At 38.1% G+C, this 27,099-nt stretch overlaps 1 protein-coding gene and 1 long non-coding RNA gene across 6 annotated transcripts; both read left to right on the top strand.

Annotated features, from left to right (window-relative positions):
* The first annotated feature begins 6,400 nt into the window (after window positions 1-6,400).
* LOC109173557 (receptor-like serine/threonine-protein kinase NCRK) lies at window positions 6,401-16,427 on the top strand. 5 transcript variants are annotated; one of them, XM_019322810.1, is made up of 13 exons: window positions 6,401-6,622; window positions 8,774-8,850; window positions 9,181-9,240; window positions 9,905-9,953; window positions 10,112-10,202; window positions 10,513-10,620; window positions 11,975-12,085; window positions 13,590-13,862; window positions 14,044-14,285; window positions 14,400-14,696; window positions 15,269-15,505; window positions 15,624-15,851; window positions 15,942-16,427. In XM_019322810.1, the coding sequence occupies exons 5-13, from the start codon at window positions 10,133-10,135 to the stop codon at window positions 16,218-16,220; spliced, it is 1,845 nt and encodes a 614-aa protein (XP_019178355.1). In that variant the 5' UTR covers window positions 6,401-6,622; window positions 8,774-8,850; window positions 9,181-9,240; window positions 9,905-9,953; window positions 10,112-10,132; the 3' UTR covers window positions 16,221-16,427. The 5 variants fall into 5 exon arrangements, with proteins under 5 accessions (XP_019178355.1, XP_019178345.1, XP_019178350.1 ...); XM_019322800.1 differs by lacking the exon at window positions 8,774-8,850; XM_019322805.1 differs by lacking the exons at window positions 6,401-6,622; window positions 8,774-8,850 and having other exon boundaries at window positions 9,052-9,240.
* Window positions 16,428-23,979: 7,552 nt separating this feature from the next.
* LOC109174609 lies at window positions 23,980-26,050 on the top strand. The gene is made up of 4 exons (XR_002053127.1): window positions 23,980-24,028; window positions 24,780-24,881; window positions 25,011-25,440; window positions 25,644-26,050. It is a non-coding gene; the product is annotated as an uncharacterized LOC109174609 (long non-coding RNA).
* Window positions 26,051-27,099: the final 1,049 nt, after the last annotated feature.

The following is a 27,099-nucleotide window of genomic DNA, read 5'->3' as shown; positions in this document are numbered from 1 at the left end:
AATAAGCTATTATTTTAAACTCCCTATGTTTTACCAAATAAAGCTTAGAGCATCCATATCGGTGGTTAATTTTACACAAATTTTTTAGGTGCCACTAAGAGAGAGAGTAAAGAGAGAAGAAGGGAAAAGAAAAAAAAAACAAAAGAAAAAACAAAAGGGAATCTGACACAACGGGAATAAAGAAAAAATAAAGCATTTGAGCAGACTCGCCAACGGGCGCGTGGGGCGCATGCCTTAGCGAAACGCGAGACAATAGGCTTTCCTTTCTCAATAAGCGGGCCCCATAAAAATACCTCTCTTGCAGGAATAAAATGCTACAAAAAATCACCTCCCACATCAATAAAAAACCACCCCTTGTTTTTTGCATTGTACCAAAAACCTCAAAAAATCTACTAGTGTATATGTTCTTATAAACTCTAAAATAAGTTCTACCAAACAGAGCTTTTATAATTAGATCCACATAAACATCACTTGTCTGCCACACCAATAGTAACATACTGAATAAGTCATTTTGGATCTAATTGAACATTTTACCAACTTATGGGATTTATTTAACACTTTTTATAATTACATATAAAACTTTAATCAAATTCATTGCTACCACTAAATAAATTAACTATATTCACGAAACGAATATATCCAAACAATGCAATGAAAATACCATAAACTTAACTAGCTTAGTTAGTGTGAGTGATGGTGCATTATTGTCTTTTAAGAGAAATCGAGAGTTCAAATCCCCTCTCGTTTGAAAAAGTCAATTTGACCAGTACTTTGCACCTTAATTGGGCCGACCCAGACTCTTCCAGTCCATGGCGGATTTAAATGCATTACTGAAGGCCGGCCCGGACTCTTCCAGTCCATGGCGGATTTAAATGCATTACTGAATTAGGTGGCAATTTATATCCTACACCACGGCGCGTGTTGCACTATGCACCCAGATGCAAAACGACGTCGTTTTAATTATTTTTTTTTTTTTTTGAAATTTCTCGCCCCAGTGAATGGCAGTAGTTTTTTCTTTAAAAAAAAACCCGCTGTTCAATAATGTACATAATGTTATACTAGAATACACATAATGTTATACACGAATGTACATAATTATATAACAAAATATACATACTCTTTTTAAAAGATAATACACATAATCTAACATAATACATAATAAACATAAACTTTTAACATAATACACATCAACTCTTAACATAATACACACAAATTTTCTGATTCGGATGTACATAATTGTATAAAAAGAATGTACATAATTGTATAAAAAATACACATAACTGTATGAACCAATACACATAACATTGTGAACAAATACACATAACGTTGTGAACAAATACACATAATCTCAGCAACTTCCTACCGCGCCTCCCAACACTACCCCAAAACGACGTCGTTTTGGGAGGCGCGCGGCGCACAGTGCTATGTGCGCCGTGGTGTAGGATATAATGATTGGAATTAGGTTAGGTCTTATTGCTGGACTGAGTTGTTAAGCATCTCAACTACCAACGCTTGTTACCATAACATACTTTTTAATTTCTTTTAATGATAATTTTAATTAGGTTTTGTTTAGAATTTTTGTAATATTGATAATTTTAAAAGTTTACTTTCAAACTTGTTTCACATTGAGTTTTAAATTTTTTAATTTTTTTACGAAAAATAAAAATAAAAATTGTACCATTTAAACAAATAAAATAATTGTATAATTAAAATCTAGAGTTAATTTCAGAAATGGTCCATTAACTATTGACATTTATCAATTTTTATTCTTTGACTTTCAATTGGAACATAAATGGTCCATTGACTATTAATCTTTATCAATTTTCGTCATCGACTTTCAATATGACCATAAACGGTCCATTGACTATTGATTTTGTTCCAAATTTGGTCATTCAGTTAAATATCCATTTAGTAAGTATTAAATTTAAGAATAATAATGCAAAAATTAGCTTGTTGTTGATGTGGACAAATTGAATTCATAAATTTAATACATCGAGTTCATCATTGCAAAAACTAAATTTTTTACATTATTATCCTTAAATTTAATGTTTATTAAAATGATATTTAACCAGAAGACCAAATTTGGAATAAAATCAATAGTCATTAGTCAAGGAACCACTTATGGTTAAATTGAAAGTCGAGAACGAAAATTAGTAAATTTCAATAGTCAATAGACCATTTATGATCCAATTGAAAATCGAAGAATAAAATTGGTAAATAACAATAGTCAAGGGACCATTCCTGGAATTAACTCTTAAAATCTATGTAAACATCAAGATGCTACCTATGAGTACTACATCAGCAGTAATATGTTGCATAGGTAATAATATGACCTAATAGTATTCAAAAAAAAAAAGTATGACCTAATAACACTATTTTGTCGATTTAGAGAGTCTTATTTGGAGTTTTTTTTTTCTTTCTTTTTCAATTAGAAGATATAATTGCACTATTTGTTAGAGTTAAGGGGTCAATTCAACACTTTTGTCTTCTTTTTATGATATAATAAGAGAAACAAACTAATAGCGTAAATTGGACCGGGGGTCTCGTGACTACGCTACAAATACGAATGTGATGGACAAGTAAAATGACGTTTAGTCAGACAGTCAGTTGGACCGGGTCAATCAGTTAGCCGAGTGGACGATTGGAAAGACTAAGCTTTGTATTAAAGAGTACTAGCGGATTACAAGTGTAATTTTACAATGTAGTGAAATCTCTCAACTTAGGGGAGGACCGGAGGACCCTCGTATTTATATTAGAGATTTAATGCTCAGACGCAAGTGGCTTGACGTGGTGTGCTCCAGTTGGTCTAGCCAGTCGGTCATCCCACAACTAGGCGTAGGTTGACTACCCGAGGTAATAGATCCATCATTCTCGTATGTCTTCAGCGGCCCTTCCTGCAGGCGCAAGTGGGTTTTCTTACTTATAATGTAAGCTAGGCTTTCCAATCTCCAAAATAAGCGATGTAATCGACCGACCAAATGGTTGGGTAGAACGATCGGGTGGTCTTGACCTGGGTAATCTCATGGGTAGTCCTAGTGTATATTTACCATCAGAAATAATATTGATATATGGGGTTTAGGGAGAAGAGCAAGTCTAGAAGATCAATATCCAATCTGCATGACCGACCAAATATGATTAGAAAGTTATTGACTACCGACCCCACTTACATTGAGCATTTCGTGTTAAGTATGTGACTTACACTTGTTACGATGCCGAAAGATGTCACCTCAGCTTCTTGATAGACCTACTAAACCCCTTGACTAACTTGAGTCATTGCCTAACTAGCTATCCACATCCAAATTCAACCAAAACACGTAACATTAGAGCCACTTACCATGGGTCATCAATACACTAACTATGAACTTAAGTATAAATCAAGACATCTTATATGTAGTAAACTAATTGAAACTATTTGGCCGCTCTAGTCAAGCTTCCGATCACTTTATACTTATATATAATACATTCTCATCTTCTACTATTTATCTCATAATATAATTAATGGATATATTATATTTGACCCAAGAAGCTTGGAATGTGGACCAAGGTTGTTGACCCTAAATGAAAAAAAAATGAAAGCAAGACCGCGCATGTTTTTTTTGGTTTTGTTTTGTTTTGTTTTGTTTTTTTTTTTTTTGTGGTACATTTTAATTTTTAAAAAGGAAGTAATATGGTGATAGGAGACATTGTACCAATATCAAATTATCAAATATAACAATAACAATAATAACAACAACAACAACAACAACAACAACAACAACAACAATAATAATAATAATAATAATAATAATAATAATAATAATAATAATAATAAAAGTTAATACATATCTTGGTCCCTCGACTATTAGATAATAATAGTTAATACCTATTTTGGTCCCTCGACTTTAGATAAAATAACATTTTTGTCCCTCTCTATAACGGTGGAAGAATGACAATTGTAACAGAGGACCAAATTTGGTATAATTTTACAACTTAGAGGACTAAATTGAGTTTTAATAGTTTGGGACTGAATTGTGTATTACATCATAGTCGAGGGACCAAAATGGGTATTAACTCAAAAAAAAAAAAGAAATCAAAAGCAAGAAAATAAGATTCCATTGTCTTTTCGTGATCTTTATATTCCAATCATTTCTAATATATTATTAGAGTTAATTTTCTCCATCAATAATGTAATTCTTAACTCTTAGGGCATCCTTAATAGTGGAGATTTTGGTGTGATTTTTGAAAATTTTTTGTAGGTGTGATTAGGAAAGAGAAAATGAGGGAGGGGTAAAAAAAACAAAAAACAAAAAACGAATGTCAACAAAATAAAAAAAAAAAAGGAAAAGTAAAAATAAAAAGAGCTCTAAACGCGCCCGTTGGGCGCGCGCAGTGCATGCACCCGATGGGCGCCTCTTTGCCTTGCACGTGGCCAGGCGGGGAAGCAAAGAACTTTGGTGGGACCCACAATTTCTGGAAAATTTGAGGTCTCCTTGAAAGTCTGAAACACACCCACTTCTTCTCTCTCTTCCATCTCTCTCTTCCACCTATACACTCAACCTGCAAAAAAACTTCTAAAATCTTCCTAATGGAGTTGCTCTTAGGACAAAAAATCGCATTAACTTGGGCAAGCAAGCAACACGTACCAAAAATGACTAGAAAATAGCATTGACTTCTTTTTATTGATATAATTATAATTTCACTTCAAGTGTAATTATTAAATGTTTAACAGATCAATTATTGTATTAAATATCTAATCTAAATAAAATTATAATAACTCAATAAATAAGGATCAAACAGTTATTTTTTATTGTCATATGTAGTCCATCTTGATTCTTGATAGATTTATTGTCAATGGACATAATGTTGAAAACAGATACTCAGGTAGTGTGCAAGATTTTTCAACCAAAGTCAGTGTGCAAGATTTTTCAACCAAAGTCAGTCTTGACTACGTTTGATCAATTCTTCAACGATATTAAAGAAGCTTTACGTTCATTCACCGAAATTAGGTTCAAATTTGTGAAACAGTTTGCGAATCAAGTTCTCCCGAACATTGCAAAAGAAGTTGTTCTTATTTGTAATCATTTCTGCTTATAATTAAACAAATGAGCTTTTTTATTTTTTTTTTAGGAATAATGGTCAAATAGGCCATCCAACTACACACCAAACTTCAATTAGACCATCCAACTCAAAAAAGCAACAATCAAGCCCTTGAACAGCACAAATTCAAACAATTAAGCCTAGAGTGACCTGTTGACCGGATAATTAGATGACATGGCAGTTATCAAATTAGTTTTTATTTTAAAAATTTATTTTAATACTTTTTAAATTATAAAAAAAAAAAAAAAAGGAAAACGAAAAACCACCGGCGACCCCCTCCCCCTTCTTCTTCGTCTGTTTCTTACGCTACTGCAATCATGATCTCAGCACCACCTTCATTTTCACCATCGACATCGCCACCGGCATAATCCAGCAAAGCAGTGACGAACAGCCGAGAATGGTCGCCCGTGTCGTCTGAGAGGGAAGACAGCAGAAACATCGTAACTGGGAAAAATAAACCCAGTTCCGCCTCGACGCAACGCCAACGCCAACACCAACGCCGCCGCCATCCGCCCGCACTCAGCCGCATCGTGAACCTCTGGCCGATGATTTGCAGAACACGACGGTCCTTAGCGGCGTGCCTTCGTCGCCGTTGATCCTCTCCATCACCGGAAACGGAAGCTCCATTGTTAACGACAAACTGTAGGAGAGCGGTGGATTTATTTTTTTTGTTTGATGTAAATTTTCGGCGTTTTTCCTTTTCCTTTTTTTTTTTTTGTTTTTTGTTTTAAAAAGTTTTATTATTTAAGAATTATTAAAATAAGTTTTTAAAATAAGTTATTAATCAAAAAATAAATAAAAAATAATTTAGTAACCGCCACGTCATCTAATTACCAGTTTAGCAGGTCACTTTAAGTTCAATTGTTTAAATTTGTGCTGTTCAGGGATTTGATTGTAATTTTTTTGAGTTAAATGGCCTAATTAAAGTTTGGTGTGTAGTTCGATAGCCTATTTGACCCTTATTTTATTTTTATTTTTTTAAAAAGAATCAAACAGTTCTTTCAAAAAAAAAAAAAAAAAAATCAAACAATCAAACATCATCTTTTTTGGGGAGGGAATGGACTTAAGACAATAAAAGATCAAAGTAAAAAGTAATTCCTACCCCAAATCGGAATACTGACTCGACATGTGGCAGAACCGAAGCCGTGGTGTTGCTCGAGAAAGCAGGTAGCAGCTCGGCTCATCGGGAATACGATGTACTTGTCAGTCAGTCACGTGGCTTCTGTGGGCCCCAACAGCTCTGCTAATTCAAAGCCAACGGCCCAGATGCAACGCTCGATCCGCTCCCTGGCCTCCTCCTCCTCATCATCCTCCGCTCTCTCTCTCTCTCTCTCTCTCTCTCTCTCAATCTCTCTCTCTCTCTCTCTCTCCTTCTCAGAGTGACAGTTTACAGTTCAGCTCAGAGTTGAGGACTCCTTTGGTTTTCCAGAGTTATGGCGCCATTCCTCCGCATTCTCGCCGAATAGCTCGCTGATGCTCAATCCTTCTCCCACTAGTACTCCGGTGACCTGGAAGTGAAGCTCAGACCTCTCCTCCGACGTCGGAGGTACGCCGGCGTTTCTATTTTTTCGTTGAGCTTCTCTTTTTCCCAAATCAGTCCTTGTCATTTTTAACGGTGTCATTTCCATTATTAGTATATCAATGTAAAATTTACACTTTTTTTTCTTTACGGAGTATTTTTTATTCTTCCAGTGAGAGGTTGGTTATGTTAACGAGCTGAACGTATTTACATTTTAATTTTTTTATTCTCCGCCATATTTATATAAAATTTATATATTTAAAAGGGTTAATTACCAAAATGGTCCTTGACTATAACGAAATTATCATTTTGGTCTTTGACTATTTTTTTAAACAATTAAGTCCCTCAATTTTAAAATTTTTAACCAATTTAGTCTCCGTTTGTTTGATCGTTAGTCAACCGTACTTAGAACCAAATTGGTAATTTCGCTATAGTCAAGGAATCATTTTGATAATTAACTTTAGGGGTGAGCAATTCGGTTTAGTTTTCTCGAATCGAACCGTACCGAACTAGTTTGTTTCGGTAATATACCGAACAACCAAACGGTATTGGATTCTTGTATACCGAAAGGTTTGAAAAAAAACCATTCCGAGTCGATCCGAATTGTTCAGTAAAAAATTGAACTGAACCGAATACCGTTTGATTTTTTTTTTTTAAATATAATAATAATAATAATAATAATAATAATAATAATAAATAAATAAATAAATAAATAAATAAATAAAAAGTAAATCCAAGTCCCTTGTTGCTTGTTCTGCTGTTCAGCTCATATTCTCACGAGTATCTTTCGTAAATATTTTATTTGATTTCTTTATGGTTTGTTATCAAAAGTTCTATATTATGTGTTATGGTGTTTACATAGTCCATATCCAAAGTCTAATATATAACAAAATAGCAATCCAAAGTTCAATTGGTATTCGGTTCGGTTCGGTTTTTGCCGAACAATGCAGTTCGGTTTGAGTTTTTACCGAACCGTTCGATATACAAGAATCTATTACCATTCGGTATATTACCGAATCTAACTAGTTTGGTATGGTTCGGTTCGAGAAAACTAAACCGAATTGTCCACCCTTAAAGTTAATTATCAAAATGGTCCATTGACTATAGCGAACTTACCAATTTGGTCCCAAATTAAGTGCTGACTAATGGTCAAACAAATGGAAGACTAAATTGGTTAAGATTTTTAAAGTTGAGGGACTTAATTGGTCAAAAAAAATAGTCAATGACCAAATTAGTAATTTTGCTATAGTCAAGGAACCATTTTGATAATTAACTCTATTTAAAAATTATAAAAAATGTTACAGTAAATAATAATAAAAAAAGATGGTTTAATTAATTAATACTCCGTAAATAGTAAAAATAAAGTGCAAATTGCAAATGATCTTTACACTATATGCACTTGTAGAAATTCAAAAATTTTCTCTATAAATTTTGATCAATCTCAAATTATGCAACAAAAGGACATGAAATTTCATTGAAATTCTCACCGAAATAAACAAAACAAAGAAAAAGAGAGTAAATTTATGTATTGATAATAATAATTATGGTGCATTAATGGTGGGAGGTGGGAATGGCACCAAAATAGCAAAGGTGACATTAACTCCTTTTCGAACTGTATTTGTCTTGGGCTCTTGGCTAACAAATCCGTTAATTAAGGGTAATTGTTAAATTTTTTTTTAGTAGTATTGACTTTATTAGGATGTAGTATTTGTTTATATATACTCTTAACTTTTGAATCTGTGACTTTTTATTTGAGAGAGATACATTTATGCAGCTTAACCACAAGATTTATGACTAGAATAATTGTTAGTTAAACTTTGGTATTTGTTTATATTTATTTCATTTAAATAATATATATTATTTTGATAACGTAAAAACAAAAAAAATTTGAATTAAAATTTGGTTTCTTTACTCGTCTACCGACACCAAAAATGAAAAATGTGGGCCTTTCACTCAACCTACATAAAATAAATATATTCTAAAAATATATATCGCGCGTCTTTTTCCGGCAAACGTCACTCTCCAGTCTCAAGTCTCCACCAAAGAGAAGAGAGGACAGCCCTGTAGCTGTAGCCCAGCATCTTCATGTCTTTCAAGCAAAGTCTTTTTACCATTCCAACCGTTGCCCATAGCCATAACCATTTCAAACGTTTTGAATTGTTTGCCCTCTTTCATCAGCTACGTGGGTCCATTTGACTAAAGATTCTTGCCACTTAATAATGACTTTGGAGCAGGAGTTGAGCAGATTAGATATGGTACTATGATTAATTTGCTCTTTAATAATTGTGCTGTATTTGGTTTAATGTGTCTTTACTCTTTGATTTGTTGAGCGGTCCCCGTCGCATTCGAGATTGGGTAGCTTTCGCAAAGTTTGATTAATGGACCTTTGAGCTTATAACTAAACATTTAAAATCTTTTTTTTTTTTTTTTTTTTTTTTTTTTTTTTTTTTTTTTTTTTTGTGTGTTTATAATAATATTTGGTCCTTTTTTTACGTGTCTGCTGTCAGCTGACTGTTCTGCATTTCATTTTTGGCCTTTCTTTCATGTTGATCTTGATGGTTATGCCCACATTTAAATTGGCAAAGTTGGGGAATGCTTTTGCTTTCTAGTAATATCATAATATCCCACCCTTGAGGTCTGCAAGAGTAAGTTTTCTGGATTATAATACTTCTTCTTCTTCTTCTTCTTCTTCTTAAAAATTCAGTTTTAATTTGTATATTTTATATAGCTTTACTTTAATCATTTCAAATTGCCAATCTATTTACCTAAACCCCATCCTTATATTTCAGTATCTCACTTACAAAACCAGAATTTCTCTGAAATCTATAGACTTACAATTCCAGAATATGATAGTATGTTTATGCTGTTTAAGTCTCGCACATAGGTTGAAGTAAACTGTTATTTTTCAAAGACTAGCTCTAGTTAATGTGATTGGCTTGCGTTAAACATGGAACTTCACACTGCTGCCTAAAGTTCAAAAGAGGTTTTCCCATTCTGCTATGCACATTAATTGTTTGATGTAACTACACTGCTGGAATGTCAAAATGACTGGTGGGCATCTTTTCATATTTCTGTCAACACTGCATTCAGTAGGTTAGTTGAATATCAATGGATCTTCAAGGGTCTGCCTATATTTAGTACCTCGTGGCATAGATGACATGTGTATAGTGCTATCTATGTATACATTAATTATTATATAGCAGTTTTCTTAAACTGAATTCTATTTCCATTAAAAGAAAGTAAGAAACTTCAATGGAAAACAGAACTGCCAACTCAGATCTTCATGCTGCTCTAATTGCTGAAATGTAGGACTAGAGACATTCAAGCTTTCTTAGATTTCCAGACAACTTCAATTGATGTAAGTTTCCCTTTGAAAGAAACTCTTTTAGATTTTATTTTTAACAATTTGTTGGATGGAAATAATTACCCAAGATCAAAACTTTCTGGTATTATACATTGTGTCTTCTTACTCTGGAATTGAAATATTCATTGCATCTTCTCTTCTGGAAATTTTAGTTTGATGATTGGATATGAGAGATGAGGTTTACTGTGAAACTTGTGCTTGCTGGTCTCATTAGCTTGGCCTGGATAGAGCAAGTTAATTGTGGTTAGTATGTTGCCCTTCCTTTTAATTTCTTCCGGAATTTGTCTCCTTTTCCTTTCATCCTGTGCCAATTTGGTGTTAAATTTGATCTCTTTCCCTATGGGGGTGGGGTATTTAAGGTGTGTCAACTTTGTATATGTTTCTTGCTTCTTCAATTCCTTCTGCCCAAGTGTCTGTCTTAGGAGCAGAAATAGTTTTCTTTCTCTTTTATTAAAATAGAAAACTGCTAACTGCTTGCTTCAATTTCTATTGCAATTTGACCATGTAAATACCTTGCTAAGTTGTATAAAGTAATTTATTTATTATTTCTCAGAGGGGCCTTCTAATTCATCTGAGACAAGTAAGTGGACATGCACCTGTTTCACCAACTTGAGTATTGCTAGTGCTGCTAACTGTTCCTCATCCTGTGATTGCAATCCTGGTATGCTTCTAATCCTATTGTGAAAGCATGCAGTAACAACTTATTGCCACAATCACACAAAGTTAATCATCCATGCCATATTTCTTCTCACTTATATATTCTACTTAATTACTTATAAGGGAGGTCTGCCTCAAAATTCTATTTAATTACTTATAAGGGAAGTTGGAATTTCTACTTAATTACTTACAAGGGAAGTCGAAATTTTTGTTTAATTACTTACAAGGGAAGTCGAAATTTTTGTTTAATTACTTACAAGGGAAGTCAGGTTAAGAATTCTACTTAATTACTTACAAGGGAAGTAGAGTTAAAATCCTACTTAATTACTCAGAAGGGAATTCTGGCTAAAAAAAATGGACTTTTATATTTTCCAAATGCAGAAAATCAGTTAGTCAGTTAGAAAAATGCACATTAGTGTTTCTACATACACCTATGTAAAAGCCATGTGCTCTATTGGCTGAACCAAGACAGCTTCTTAAATTTTGATTATTAGTAAGGCTCAAATATATGTATTTTGTTTAAGGTAATATTTTAATTATATTTTTTTGGGGTTAATTTCATTAAACCCATCCATAATTAGATATTAGTTGCACTTTGCCCGCATAAAGTTATTCCATATGAACTTTGAACACCTTAACTTAAAAGTCTAGAATAAATTGTCTATTATTCACTTGATTTATTTTATGTAATTTTAAAAATCAACACTGTTTAAATTACTTTTTTATTCAACAAAAGATTATTTATCCTTTTTGAAAAAAATTGTGGATGTGTCGATCAAAATGTCAAATTGGTTTAGATGTTCTTTATTTTTCTTCATAATATTTGATGATGACTTGCATAACTTTATAGTTAGTTTAAAGTAATTTCATACACACACAAAAGTACTGGTATTTTCTTTCATTCTTTCTTTCTAACATATTATTATTTCCATGGTTTGTTAATTACAGTATTATAAACTCAAAACAAGACATCTTTAAAGAAAAGTTTTTAAGTTGTCTGGTAAACTGCATATATGGAATTGTATACAATGTTGAGTGAAACAAGCAAATATTGACATTGAATCCACGGGGGACCAACTCTACTATTTCTTTTACTATTTAAGGATGTTTGGTTTTGATTTTTACAATTACATAAAAAGGAAGTTGGTTTGTATTAAATAGTTTATGGGGGTTATAGTCATTTCATCTTAGATTTTTAATTCAGGTTGGGCAAAGTGTAAATTAAATAATTACAAGTTAGTAAAATGCAAGTTACATCTAACTGTAGGTAGATTTAATGATATTAACTTTTTTTTCAATAAAAGAAATTCATGAATTACCTTATATTTCCATAAGCTTTGGCATTATTGTATCTGCAGATGGCTCAAGCCAAAGCAAGTGGATATGTATATGTGCCGCTGAGGGGTTACCTACTGTGGCTGCTGGACGTAATAATACTGGCTGCTTTACATCTTGCAACTGCAGTTTTGGTATTTCACCTTTATGGTCTAGCAAAGTTTATCCAAATAAGTAGTTAGTTGGTGCCTATGTACTAGTTATTTGTCATGCTGAAGAGATAGTATGTTGGGTTAGTTGTTTGTCATAATGAACAGATACTATTATTTGGGGCCTTCTATCCTCGCCAGCATATTAGTGATGGTTCATACAGCTATTCATAACTATTACATCTTTTTTTTTTTAGGTGATGAGGGAAATCGCAGCCACTACCCGAGGGTGTGCACTAGGCAAATCCCTTCTTGTGACCTTATCTGGCAAAGGACCACAAGGAGGTAAACCAGCCTAGGTTGTCCATAGGGGTGGAAATAGGTTAGGCCCCTTTGTAGGGGCCTACGGCCTAGCCTATTTAGTAAATAGGTCAGGCTTAAGCCTGTTTTAAAGCCTATTTATTAAATAGGCCCAAGCCTATATCTATAAAGCCACGCCTACAAGCCTACAAGCATGGCCTATATATATATATATAACTTAAGTATATATGTGAATTAGAAAACCCTAACCCCCAAAATTATTTCATATTCCGCTATTTGGCTATTCAATATTTCCATTCTCACAAGTATATAGAATAGTTTTTCCTGACTTCTTCTATTTAGAAGTTCATGAAGCTTTATATATTGAGTGCTTAAGTGTTTTACTCCCTCTGTCCCATTTTATCTGTCCTACTTACTATTTATTGGTCAAACCAATTCTTTCTTATTTGTTTATTTTTTGAGTATTTTTTACTTATTTTTAAATTTGATTTTTTGTGTTTAATAGTACTTTTAGTGTAGTTTCTAAATATATAAATTTTGTATACTAATACTAAACTTAATAGTATGACAAATTGAATTAAAACTAACTTCAGTCAAGCCTCGTTAACCAAACCAAATACATAAATGGGACGGAGGGAGTATTTGATTATGTACACATGGACACTGGACACTCTTCAAACTCTATTTATATTTTAACATGAAAGATCCTTTAATTCCTTTCTAATTCCAGGTTAGGAACATAATCAATAAAGAAGCAAATAAAATTAATTAAAGTGTGAAATCTGTATTTGCTTAAAGATGATTAATTATCATGTTAGGCTTTGAAGTACCTAACCTAAAGTAGATGTTCAAACTTCAAATTACTGTGATAGATATGTTTTTTTTTTTTTTCAGGCCTTTAAACAGGTTTCAGGTCAGACCAGGCTAATGGTACGCTCAGGCTTGAGCCTAAAAAATAGCTTACATACAGGCTCAAGCCCAGGCTTAATTTTCAAAAGCCTAGTTCGACCCGGCCTATTTCTACCCCTAACTTGCCCATAGCTGACCGGCTCAAACCAAGAGGGCTGGGATTCGAACTCGTGATTTTGTGGTTACAAGTTTGTATCCTTCGCCATCTTGGCTGAGGTTACCCCCAACTATTACATCTTTGTTTGCATGGTATCTCAGTTAAGTACAGTGCAAATTATTTCTATCCTTGCTTATGGAGTGTTTAATTGCTTTTCAATAGGGACTCCAGTTGAAACACAGTATCCCAAGAAGTGGATTTCCAGCAAAGCTGTTTTTGTTATTCTCTTACTTTGTTCAGCAGTTGCAACTCTTGCATTTATTGCTTTGATGCTGTGCTACATCTATCAAAGGGATAAATATTCTGTTCAACGACATATTTTTTCACCAGATAAAGAAACAAGTTTCAGTAGTGCTACTAACTTAATAAGCCAAGGAGCTTCTTCAGAAACAGAATCTAAAGTTTCTGCAGCCACCCCAACAAATTTTGTTAGAGGTAAGAAGTGCTGGTCAAAATGTTGGGAATGTTAAAGCTGTTATGTTTTAAACTTTCCTTTTTAACCCTTCAGTTTCATTGATACTAGGGTGGTTAAGTAAATGTGAAATTGATGAGGTAGAGATAGAACTTCATTCTGCCTATTTCTACAATTAACTTCCTGCTTCACTTTATTCTGTAGGGTGCATTCCCAAGGCGTCATTACTATTCAGAAGCAAAATGGGAGCACCATATGGAATGATTATACAGTTTTCATACTTTGACTTAGAAAACGCAACTGATAGGTTCTCTACTTCCAATTTGATTGGAGTTGGAGGAAGTAGTCAGGTATACCGCGGCCAACTGAAGGATGGAAGAATCATTGCAGTTAAGAGAATAAAAATTCAAGGAGGGCCAGATTCAGAATCTTCTTTCTTGACAGAGGTAGTGCTTTTTAGTGTTAATTCTACAAGTAAACTAAAGTATTGTGCACAGTGTTAACAGATGCAAACAAATAAAGAAGTTAAATGTAACGACCCTTGTCTGCATGATTATCAGATAGAACTGATATCAAGACTTCATCATTGTCATGTGGTGCCATTGCTTGGCTACTGCTTAGAATACCATGGAAAACATGCTCAGAGGCTGCTTGTATTTGAATACATGCCTAATGGCAGCCTGAGAGATTGTCTGGATGTGGCTTCTGGAAGATGTTTGGACTGGGGCACTCGGGTTACAATTGCTCTTGGAGCTGCTCGGGGTCTGGAGTATCTCCATGAAGCAGCTGCACCAAGAATTTTGCACCGTGATGTCAAATCCACAAATGTCCTACTGGATGAGAATTGGAGAGCCAAGGTAATGTTATAAATCTCAATTACCAAATTAACAAGTAGAAATGCATTTTTGGTCCGGTTACTCAGACTAATTTTTTAAATTCCTTTGTGCCATTTTGTTTATGTACTGACAACTGACAACGAAGACCACTGCTTGATATATGTTAGATTCAATATTCCAAAGAGAAACTTATTTGTTCAATATTCATGGGTGCTAGAGCTTTATGAGAAGAATACAACTTTATTCAAATAAAATTATAAAAGCTGCAAGTAGGGGTGTATAGTAGTTGTCAACTCACAGAATAAGTTTAAGTGTAAATATCTAACACGAGAGAGAATATTCAATTATTTTGGATTCATCTAATAAAGTCCAGTTCAGTCTCTTTCATGAGTACCATACTTGGCATTTGCAAAGAACTGTTACAAAGATAGCATTGGCCAATAATTGTTGGAAACAAGAATAAAAATTGAATTAACAGTAGTCAGTAGTCACTACCTTTTCATTGTATTTCATAACTTTATCTAAGTTCTGTAGTGTACTCCATTTGTCAGTTTTTGGTATCCAACTTGTTATCTACTTGGAATTATTTTCAGATTACTGACCTTGGAATGGCTAAACACCTGCAAAATGATGGTGTGGCCAGTTGTTCCAGTTCCCCTGCCAGAATGCAGGGGACCTTTGGTTATTTTGCACCAGAATATGCGATTGTCGGGCGAGCTTCTCTAAAATCAGACGTATTCAGTTTTGGTGTTGTGCTTCTTGAACTCATTACTGGACGGCAGCCTATTCAGAAGTCAATGAACAGAGGGGAGGAGAGCCTCGTAATATGGGTACTACAAAACCTCATAAACAATTTTGACATGCATGGAGAAATTGTATTACTAGTTGTCAAATGCATCTATAGTTTCAGGACACAACAATGATTTCTTTCTTTTCATATTTTTACAGGCAACTCCGCGTTTGCAAGATAGTAAGCGAGTGATTTCAGAGTTGCCAGACCCAAATATGAAGGGGGTCTTTGAAGAAGAGGAAATGCAGGTAATGGCTTACTTAGCAAAGGAGTGCCTGCTGCTAGATCCCGATTCTCGCCCAACCATGAGTGAGGTTGTTCAAATTCTCTCGACTATTGCTCCAGAAAAATCTAAGAGGAAGAACTTTATGGGACACAGCTTTAAGGTTTGAACTCAAAAAAAGAAAAGAGATTATTATTTCGTTTAAGCACATTAACAGATGATTATTTCGTTTTGGTTGTTTTATATTGTTCAGAGCTCATTCAACCGTGACATTGAAAGCTATGGAAGAACTCTCAACCCAACTGGAGAAGAGGAGATCAAGCAAATCACGTGTGACCGCTCATCTTCGCCTCCACACAGCCAGAAAGAAGCCAATACTGATTCTGCAAAGTATGAAGAGAGTGAAATCGTCCTCTCCTCAAACGTCAAAAAGCAGCGTTCTCAAGATGAAGAAGCAGTGGACTTGACTGAACCGCGATTTGAATCATTCCATGTGCCAACAGTTATATATACACAACAAGTTGCTCAATGAGGTTCTTCTGCTGCAGTGCTGCCAGGTTCAACTGTCTGTTCTTCTGCTGTATTGTTAAATTATCCCTGACAACACAACTAAAGATAGGGTTATATATATCATGCCTTATTGCATACAAGGCAATTGGTTTCATTTCATAGATTATACATTTAGAATGTACATATTTTTCAGATGATTTAGAAATACACCAAATGATTTTTTTTTTTTTTTTTTTTTAACAAGTCAATTTTAAAAACAAAAATATATATATATGAAGATGACCGGGGTTGTATTTCTTGCACAACCATAATTGTCCATTGTTGTATCATGATTGTCCATAAAAGACAACTATATATAATAGAATGAACAAATCAAATGCAAATTATAAAATAAAAATTAGGGTTTTAATTCAATTCCAAGACCATTGCTCCAATTTAGAGCAATAACAATGGTTTAGAAATAAGTTGGGTTTTTGTTGAATCAACATGGACAATGGAGAGGGAGAAAAAAAAAATTGTCAGTTTACTCACTTGCTCCAGTTTTCTTCCTACAAAAGCTGTGAGAAAACCCAAATTCTATTTCATCTTTTATCTCTCCTCTACTATTCTACCTCGCAAAAAAACTACTCCTAAAAACTCAAGAGAAAAAGTCAATGAAGATGCTCTTATATATTTGAATGAATGATTGGAGGAGCGAAAACATCTCTACTAACTCTCCTAAATTAGAAATCACAATAAGTCAAATAAATTTGAGTGTTTGATTGAATTCTAATATGGATAAGTTCAAACATGCAACAATCATATTTGAGATGCCAAAAAGAAATCGCTGGTACAGTAAGCGGTGTGAAAATAGCCGGTTTTTTGGGGGGGCATTTGGGAAAGTCGGGTAAGTATTGCAAATATTATTTAACTTGAATGGTTCAAACCAAATTGTGGTTGTTCCAAAAGCAAAATTCACATAGAAACCCCTAGCTGGAGACGGATGGCGGGGAAAATAAGGAGTGACTACTCACCACTTTAATACAACCCCAAGATTGTATGTAATGGATATATTATGATCGGAGCAAACCGACCCGGGAAGCAGAGCAATGAAGTATGGAATGGACCCGGGGCCCAGAGGTTGAACCCCAGGCGCAGACTCGGCCATGCCGAGCTCGGCCAGGTGAACTCGGCCATGTTGAGCTCGGCCAAGTGAGCTCGACCATGTTGAGCTCGGCCAGGTGAGCTCGGCCATGTTGAGCTCGGCCAAGTGAGCTCGACCATGTTGAGCTCGGCCACGGTGAGCTCGGCCATGTCGAGCTCGGCCATGGTGAGCTCGGCCACGGTGAGCTCGGCCATGTCGAGCTCGGCCCTATGAGCTCGGCCATGGTGAGCTCGGCCATGTCGAGCTCGGCACACCCATGGACCCGGTCTACACCCGGGCGCGGTCAACTCGGAGATCCAACTACCCACCGATTTAGGGGGAGACGGTTTGGGGGTTTAGCTTCTATAAAAGCCCACCTCCTTGTCCTAACAAGGCATATTCACTATTTTACACATACTATTGTCCTAATCAAGCCTTGTAATAGCTTATTAGCGATACTTAATACAATATACGGTCCCCGCGACCTACGGTCCCCGCGACCTATGGTCCCCGCGACCTTACGATATCCTTGCGTTACATTTATTTATTTCATATCACGTTCTTATCCTGATTCATTGATTCGGGTCTACCCCGGGTCAATTAAATCCATCATTGGTGCTCTTGTTGAGAGCTGCTGTACCAGCTCAAGCGTGTTCTATATCCAGTGGTCTACCGCGACCAGCTACCATGACAAGGTCGAGATCCAACTCTCGACCACACCAACGGTTCCCGTGGCACCCGGCTCGCCGCAACTGGGAACGGCCCCTACGGGGCCCCCAGCCTCCAACCAGCCGCCTCCACCAAGTCGGGGGGACTTGAAAGATCACCTCACCAACCATCGCAGCGGTGGGGTGCCGGCTTCCGTGGCCCCTCCTCTGAATCTTGCCCCGCTACAGGAGGGGGCGGTTACCCTTTAGCAATCCTCTAGGACTTTGGCTCACCTCACAGAGGGTCCCCAAGGAGGTTCGCACGACAGTCCGGAGGCCACACAAAGGACGCCGACCCCGCCTCCACCTCCCTCAAGGGGGCGCATCGGTCCAAGCACCCGGCTACACCGGGCACTCAACACTCAAACCGAAGAGGAGGTCAACTCACCCCGGCCATCGGAAACGCGGGGAGGGAGTGACATCCGCCAAGATCGCCATCGAGAGGGTGATAGAGGGAGGTCGACCCATGTTAGGCCCGCCTTGGTGAGGCTGGGCAAACGCGTGTCGACCTGTGATAGGTTGGGCCCAAGGCCAACCCCCAACGCACCACAAGCGGAGGAATCATGTCCCCGAAGGTCGCCGAGCCGCTGGCCCCGAGCTCCGCCACGACGCGAGTAGGCCTCCCGAGATGAGAGGTCGGGAGAAATGAATGGTCGAGCTCCAAGCACCCATCGTGACGAGGTCGAGCAGCTCCGTAAGCGAATGAACGAGCTCGTGGAGGGGATGGTCGCGCTACAACAAGCTACCACCTTGTCGACCCGCCCCGTTGAGGGGCACCAAGGAGGTGTCCGAGCCCTCATACTTGGCCCCGACGTTTCTTGAGGGGTGCCTACATTTACCCCACCCCTCCCAAGGGGGCGTGATAGGTCGAGCACCCGACTTCCCCAAACCCCGGGAGCTCAAATATTGACATATGTTCTTATTAACTCATGGTCGATGTCGTGCGCGCCGACCCCGACCTTGGCATTTCCCTAACGGTAGTACAGGGGGGACGCCCCCGCTCACTACCTAACGGAAGAACCTGTTATGGGTTGCTTACCCCTTGACAAGGCCGCAGCCAAGCCGGTGGGGAGAACCTACATGGTCTCCCGTGATATACTCTACAAGAGGTCCTCCAATGACACCCTGCTACATTGCTTGTACCCCAACGAGGCGAGGTCAGTAATAGAGGAGATCCACAAAGGGACCTGCTCGGCCCACCGCGTGGTCCGTCCTCTCTAAGGATGTTTTAAGAGGTGGATCGTCCCCTACAACGATGTTTTAAGAGGTGGAGCGTCCCCTCCAAAGATATTGCAAGAGGTGGTCCGTCCTCTCCAATGATGTTTCAAGAGGTGGAACGTCTCCTCCAATGATATTTTAAGAGGTGGAGCGTCCCCTCCAAAGATATTGCAAGAGGCGGTCCGTCCTCTCCAATGATGTTGCAAGAGGTGATCCGTCCTCTCCAATGATGTTGCAAGAGGTGGTCCGTCCTCTCCAATGATGTTTCAAGAGGTGGAACGTCTCCTCCAACGATGTTTTAAGAGGTGGAGTGTCCCCTCCAAAGATATTGCAAGAGGCGGTCCGTCCTCTCCAATGATGTTGCAAGAGGTGATCCGTCCTCTCCAATGATGTTGCAAGAGGTGGTCCGTCCTCTCCAATGATGTTTCAAGAGGTGGTTCGTCCTCTCCAAAGATGTTTCAAGAGGTGGAACGTCTCCTCCAACGATGTTTTAAGAGGTGGAGCATCCCCTCCAAAATTGTTGCAAGAAGTGGTTCGTCCTCTCCAATGACGTTCCAAGAGGTGGGGCGTCTCATCCTACAACGTTTTAAGAGGTGGAGCGTCCCCTCCAACGATGTTGTAAGAATCGAGTACTCACCTGACCTCCCCAAGCGTACCCTAAGGGGGCACGAGGTCCGCCCTCGCGTACCAACCCCGACGGAAGAGCTCAGTGGCTTAGTCCGGCAAGACTCGGCCCAACGGCTTGCGCACCCTAAGGGGGCACGAGGTCCGACCTCGCGTACCAACCCCGACGGAAGAGCCCGTTGGCTTAGTCCGGCAGGACTAGGCTCAAGCGGCTAACGTACCCTAAGGGGGCACGAGGTCCGACCTCGCGTACCAACCCCGACGGAAGAGCTCGGTGGCTTAGTCCGGCAGGACTCAGCCCACCGACTTGCGCACCCTATGGGGGCACGAGGTCCGATCTCGCGTACCAACCCCGACGGGAGAGTCCGAGGGCTTAGTCCGGCAGGACTCGACCCAACGGCTTGCGCACCCTAAGGGGGCACGAGGTCCGACCTTGCGTACCAACCCCGACGGGAGAGTCCGATGGCTTAGTCTGGCAGGACGTGGCTCATGCGGGTAGCGTACCCTAAGGGGCACGAGGTCCGACCTCGCGTACCAACCCCGACGAAACAGCTCGGTGGCTTAGTCCGGCAGGACTCGGCCCAAGCGGCTTGCGCACCCTAAGGGGACACGAGGTCTGACCTCGTGTACCAACCCCGACGGGAGAGTCCGATGGTTTAGCCCGGCAAGACTTGGATCATGCGGGTAGCGCACCCTAAGGGGGCACGAGGTCCGACCTCGCGTACCAACCCCAACGGAAAAGCCCGGTGGCTTAGTCCGGCAGGACTAGGCTCAAGCGGCTAACGTACCCTAAGGGGGCACGAGGTCCGACCTCGCGTACCAACCACGACGGAGGAGCCCGGTGGCTTAGTCCAGGAAGACTAGGCTCAAGCGGCTAACATAAGACATTGTGCGAAAAAAAAAAAGAAAAAAAAAAGAAACAATGAATCAATAAGGGAGAGCTGATTGTCCATTCAAAACACCAAGTCAAAACAATGTGCCCACCTCCTAGAGGGGAAACATAAAATGTGCCCACCTCCGGGAGGGGAAGCATGTTTAGCGAAGTAAAGACAATAGGAAGTACCTCCCGGAGGGGAGACATAAAATGTGCCCACCTCCAGGAGCGGAAGCATGTTTATCAACGCAAAGCATGAAATGTGCCCACCTCTCAGAGGGGAGACATAAAATGTGCCCACCTCCGGGAGGGGAAGCATGTTTATCGAAGGCAAAAGGAAGTACCTCCCGGAGGGGAAACATAAAATGTGCCCACCTCCGGGAGGGGAAGCATGTTTATCGAAGCAAGGTACAAAAGGACACACCTCCCGGAGGGGGCCATAAGATATGCCCACCTCCCGGAGGGGAGACATAAAATATGCCCACCTCCCGGAGGGGAGACATAAAATGTGCCCACCTCCCAGAGGAGAGACACAAAATGTGCTTACCTCCGGGGGGAGAGGCATGTTAGGAAAAGTACAAAGGGGTGGAGCGGAAGACGGAACCCATATGATAAAGAAGGGATGACGCCAATCAAGCCGCTATCAAGTCTAATCCTTGAGGTTGGGGTCGGCCACGTTGGGGTCGGCCATGTGGGGCTCAGACCCATGGAGTGCGACTCGTGTTTACTCTCCTTCATTAACGAATATTCGGCCCAATTCGCCTCGGCACAACGAACCTCGGCCCAAGACGCTTCGGCATAAGGCACCTCGGCCACAATGGGCTCAGCCATGGTGAGCTCGACCATATGAGCTCGACACGTTGCATATAGACGTCGAGTCAGGACATTTACTCTCTTTCGTTGTCGACTTCTCCAACAAAGAGTGTGGAACTCATGATGGATATATTATGCTTGGAGCAAACCAACCCAGGGGAGCGGAGCAAGAAGTTGGAGCGGCCCAAGACGTCTCACCTCGGCCTAAGACGTCTCACCTCAGCCTAAGACGTCTCAGCTCAACCCAAGACGTCTGACCTCAGTCCAAGACGCCCAGGTCCATAGCGAGCTCGGCCTAGGACACCTCGATACAAGCCACAAGGCACCTTGGCCTAGGATGCCTCGATAATGTATGCAATCATATGTTAATTTTATAGAAAATTTCATCGCCTGTTATTGCAATCATATGGATTACTATTCATTCCTAAACCTGATCTGCATTAATTGAATACTATAATGGTCATCTGCGTGGCTTCTTCAGTGTGGATCCTTATTCAGAAATTGCAACATTTAAGATTCAGCCAAGGCTGGTTTCCAAAGTGTTTGCTATTATACAGTAACAATCTGTGTAGTATTGTTTAAGTAATTGAAGTATTCTGTACAAGTTCCATATTGTGAAATTTTTAATGTGGGTGGGTGGTGCTAAATTAGGCACAAACAGAACTACCTAGGGCATAAGAGTGTCAAGAATCTTCTTTCCTCTTTTGAAGGAAACACTGACCTGATCACCAGAAGGGTGGAAGTCATGTGTAAGAGTGGCAGTGGAAAGTGGGCAGCCACAGCCACAGTGCCCATGCCCTAGTTCTGGTTTGTTTCTAAATTCTAACTAAATAACTAAGGGTGTGTTTGGTTCGCACAGGGGAATCGAAATCGGAATGAGTATCAAATACTTGGTAATAGTAATGGGTTTTGGTGAAAGTATTTTGCATGTTTGGTAATAGGGTGGAATGAGAATGATTAGGCTAAGGATGAATAATGGGATGAAACCCTTATAAAATAAGGGAATGAGTATTCCAAACCCATAGTATGTTTTAAAAACCAATCAACCAAACAATAACAATCACTTTCATACCCATACTTGAGTGCTAAACCTGCCAACCAAACACACCCTAAGTCTTGACATATAGGTGCCATTGGTGCTGAAGGTGGGTCAAAGGATACTAACATGAATATAATCATCTAAAAGGTATAGCTTTGTGACAAATAAGCATGATTATTCACTATATATGTTATGCACTCAAATGGCACCTTCTAATCCAAGGTATTAAATGAAACTGGATAGTTTTCCCCGAAAAGAAGGTGCATTATTACCGGTATGCATTACCATATGGAAGGTACAGTATTACACTATTACCGTTAGTCAGTTACACATTACTGAATGGATTATGGCATGCTCTCACCTGCACAAGTTGGGAAGTGGAAACTGTCCTCAAACTACAGTAAATTAGATGTAATATATAGACATGAGATAAATTCTAGAGAGCCAGAAGTAGCTATAAATTCTTTTCTGGTTTTGAACATTGATGACTATTTAAATTCATGATTAAGCTCCTACTGAACTTCATACAATGTGTTCATTAGCTGTGTCATTAATTTCTCATAAGGGGTGATGAAGTAATTTGATGCAGTTTAGCTGTGTCATTCATTTCTTTTAAAGGCTATAATTTAATTTACAGCAGTATTTGGAATGTAATGTTCAAAAAGATGCATGAATGATTTTACTTAACTAATGAGTATTTTGATTTACTTGGGAGGAAAATTGCAGTATTCTAAACACGATAGTGAATTAGTGATCCTAGAGATGAGAGATTATTCTGGGCTATTGGTGTTAATCATACATTCCATCTGAAAAGATGGCATAAATTATTTTCTTTTGGGAAAATTATTTTGCTATAGTACATCAATGTTTGAGTAAATTCTGTCACCATGTTTTCTATATATTCTGGTATACTAATCATGAAAGAGCAAAAGGTTACTCTAATTCCTGCTTAGGAAACTATATCTGTACTTCTTCAGTGTCTATATATTTAGCTACCAATTCTACTCAATTTAGTTTGCCTTAAAGAACAACCTAATTTTTGAGTGGAACTATTCAAATCTAAAATTTAAATTACTCTAAAATTGGTCACAATATTTATTAACCATTAACTTTTTAGCATTTCTTTTTGGAGCTTGCAGTACTCAGCACTGGTGCAGTGAAAAAAGCTTTTGAATCTGCTGAAGCAGAGTTTGGAAATACTCTGCACTAAGTTTGTTGTTTTAGTGTAAGTATTTGATTTATTTTGTCTTTTCTAATTCTGACTTTACTTGAGACGAGAGAATCTGAAGTTCATGGAATTCCTGCTGTGTTTCTGAATGTTTCTCTGACTGCACATCTGTGCATACCTAATTGTTAACTCTTATATGTGGGGTTGGGTAAAGCAATAGGAGAAAGAAGTAGAGGAAGATATGTGAAATAATAGTGTTTTGTCGTCTTTTTATTTATTTATTTATTTTTTTAAAATCCTCTTTCTCTGTTTTCTTGCTATCTGGAAAGTGGAGGAGAAAAATCCAAATTTTCATTATCTTTTATTTTCTGCTAACCTTCCATGTTCTAAGTTCACTCATGTTTTTGCTTCTCCCAAATCCTTTCTTCATGGCCATTTCCTGTTAAGATATTGACATGTACTGTGTCAAAGTCAGTAAGTAGAGTATCAAACTATTAACACCTCTTTGGGCAATAGAAAACTTGTCCCCAGCTGGCACAAATTACTGCTCAGGAACTTAATTGTAAAGTACCTGCAAGAAGGCAACTTGAAATCATGAATGCATATGTATGAGTGTATTTGTCCCTAAAAAGAAAACAGTAATAAGAAATTAAAATTAAACTAAAATCAAACTGGAGCTAATCAGTTCTCCTTTGCTATGGGTTTGGTCCAAGGGAGAGTACAAAAGCAATGATGTATAGTAATACTGGCCAGTAGAATTGTAACGTTAGTTATACAAGTAATACAATTTTTGCCACCCTTGTCCATTGGCAGGTAAGATTATGGACAGGCTTTCCTGTCCTCTTATTGCAGAATTCTTGTGTATCCTTTCTCTGTTGTAATGCTTCTAATGGTCTTCATTTTCTTTCTGAGATTGAAGATTCTTATAGTCTGGTGTAGAGGATAAGGAGCTGTTTTTCAGTGCTACTTAAGGCTTTGGGAGGTGTTAGAATTCTTGAGTATTCTGAAAGAGAAGTGTAGATATTTTTGCTTTGGTTTTGGAATCTGCTGGAAGTAAGTTGTAATATTTGATGCATCATATTAGTTATTATGTAGCTACTGGTTACTTCCTTTACAAGTAGGAAATTGGCTTGAATTGTAAACTACTAGCCTATACTACCTTTATACATATCAATGCTCAATTTTCTTACAAGTAGGAAATTGGCTTGAATTGTAAACTACTAGCCTATACTACCTTTATACATAGCAATGCTCAATTTTCTCGGAGGTGATCTTCATGTGCAGATCTAGCTCTAGCAGATGCTGGGATTTTGTTTTCATGATTTGGTTGACCTTGTTCGTATGCAAGTCACCAAGATGGTTTTCATTTTTCTCCTTTAATTCATACTCTATCGAACATGATATTAACATTTATTTTCCCTTCTCTCATGTTATTCAAGTCTTCTCTAGGGATGAACCTAGTCATAGTTCCTGTTCCAGAAGAAGAAAGCCGCCAAGATGGATGCTATTATAGCTTCACATATTGAGGTCATTAGCTGGCAGTAACTGGAGAATGGTCCACACCAAACGAGGCATGATGATTTACTCATGCAGTTAATTGTGCTTCATGCATCACATCCTCATCCCTGTTATTACTACCTTTTACTATTCTGGATAATAATGCATGCTGCAAACTGGTACGGCAATTTTTAATTGCTGAAAGTAATGATACTTGATGGTGAAAAGTGCACTTTGCATTTTCTCTCTGTCTTTGCTTAGATATGTAGTCGGTCCATTATATGGATTGTTGCCATAATTGCTACTTAGTGTACATTAATCAAGTGCAATTGTAATCTTAAAACAGCTCAAACCACCTAAATTAATATATTTTTCTATGCAGGCAGGCAATGATGCACACTATGCCTTGATGCTTCTTCAAAAATTGGGGAAACTTGAGAACTTGTTTGAAAGGTGCCATTTCTAAAATAGATGTGGAAATTGAAGCATACATACCTTTTCCTTCCTCCTACCAGGCCAGTAACTGTCCTTCCTTGTGAATTTTGTTTTATGTGTTGGCCTGAAATTCGTTCCTAGTATTTTTATTCCCTATTGGAAATAGCTTAGCATATATACCCACGGGGTGTGTGGATGGGATAGTGTGGGTCTCCAGCTTAACCAAAGGTTTCAAATTCAAGCCTTGGAAATGCAGCTACCTTTTAAAACTTACAAGGGAGTGTTTTGTCATCCTTGAGATCCTACCGGTACGAACATGTTTTTTTTAGTTGACTAGTTAAGGAAACATGTGGTCAAAAAAAAAAAAAATTAGCTTATATGATCGAGGATGCTATATAAACCATAAACCATATCCTACAGCCTTGGTCGGGGACAGTTCTCCCAAAGGCATTTTTGTTTAAATGTGGATTCAAACTTCTGACCTCATACTTAAGCGACTTAGACCTCTCCTTCCCACTTGATACTTTATTTATGTCTTTTTTATTTCATGTGATCCCATCCAAATTGTCAAAACCATAATCAAGATCTCAACAAAACTTGTAAGTATTCCAAAAAACAATAATATTAAAGTACTAATAGTGAGAAATTGGGCATGGAAAGATGAGTGGAGTTTGGAAATGAAATAAATCCTAGCTAGCTGTGAGTAATGTTTTTGTTTGTGTAGAGGATGTGACACCAAAAAGGGAGAAAGCATGAATGGAAGTGGTCTGTACCTACCCAGGACAAGCCGCCTAACAAGTTCAATTTGTTTGCTAACTTGCAAGGATAAAGTGGTGCAACAATGGAGCTTTGAGTCACAAAGTTTATCTCTTAATTACCAAGGGATCTTTTTTTTTTTTTTTTTTTTTTTTTGGGAGGAATCTTATTAACAAAAGTTCCTGACAGTAACACTTTATATTTTTTCACTTACAAGTTGGGGTTGGGGGGTGGGGGTGGGAGGGGATTATTTCACTTGATCAATAATTTTTTTTTTTTTTTTTTTGGTATACCTAGGGTTTTCACCGTCGGACACAGTGACTAATTCCCTTGTTAGATTGTATGGGTGGGACAATTGGCCTAGAGATTCAAGGTTGCTCCATACCCAAAACCAATGATTGAACCCTTGACCTTTGGTTAAGGATGGATGAGTCTTTTCCACTCAACCACACCCTTACTCACTTGATCAATAGAAAATTGCATATTTGGTCTCTCAATTGTTGACTTTTATGTACTTGTTTTTCATTGTTAAATTTTAAAAATTTAATAAAGTATCTATGAGGTCCCTATACTATAGTGTTTTGTTCAATTTAGTCATTCTACTTTAATTTTGTTCAATTTAATCCCTATACTTTTTGTTCAATTAA

Source organism: Ipomoea nil, unplaced genomic scaffold (assembly GCF_001879475.1).
Source record: "Ipomoea nil cultivar Tokyo-kokei standard unplaced genomic scaffold, Asagao_1.1 scaffold0146, whole genome shotgun sequence".
NCBI lineage: Eukaryota > Viridiplantae > Streptophyta > Magnoliopsida > Solanales > Convolvulaceae > Ipomoea > Ipomoea nil.
This window is presented reverse-complemented; position numbering and strand designations above follow the sequence as displayed.

Excerpts from the sequence above, each read along its gene's own strand:
- LOC109173557 (XM_019322800.1), top strand. The coding sequence starts at position 10,133 with ATGAGGTTTACTGTGAAACTTGTGCTTGCTGGTCTCATTAGCTTGGCC. Across the intron at positions 13,863-14,043 it reads CCCAACAAATTTTGTTAGAG|GGTGCATTCCCAAGGCGTCA; the intron begins GTAAGAAGTGCT and ends TTTATTCTGTAG. Across the intron at positions 14,697-15,268 it reads ATGAGAATTGGAGAGCCAAG|ATTACTGACCTTGGAATGGC; the intron begins GTAATGTTATAA and ends AATTATTTTCAG.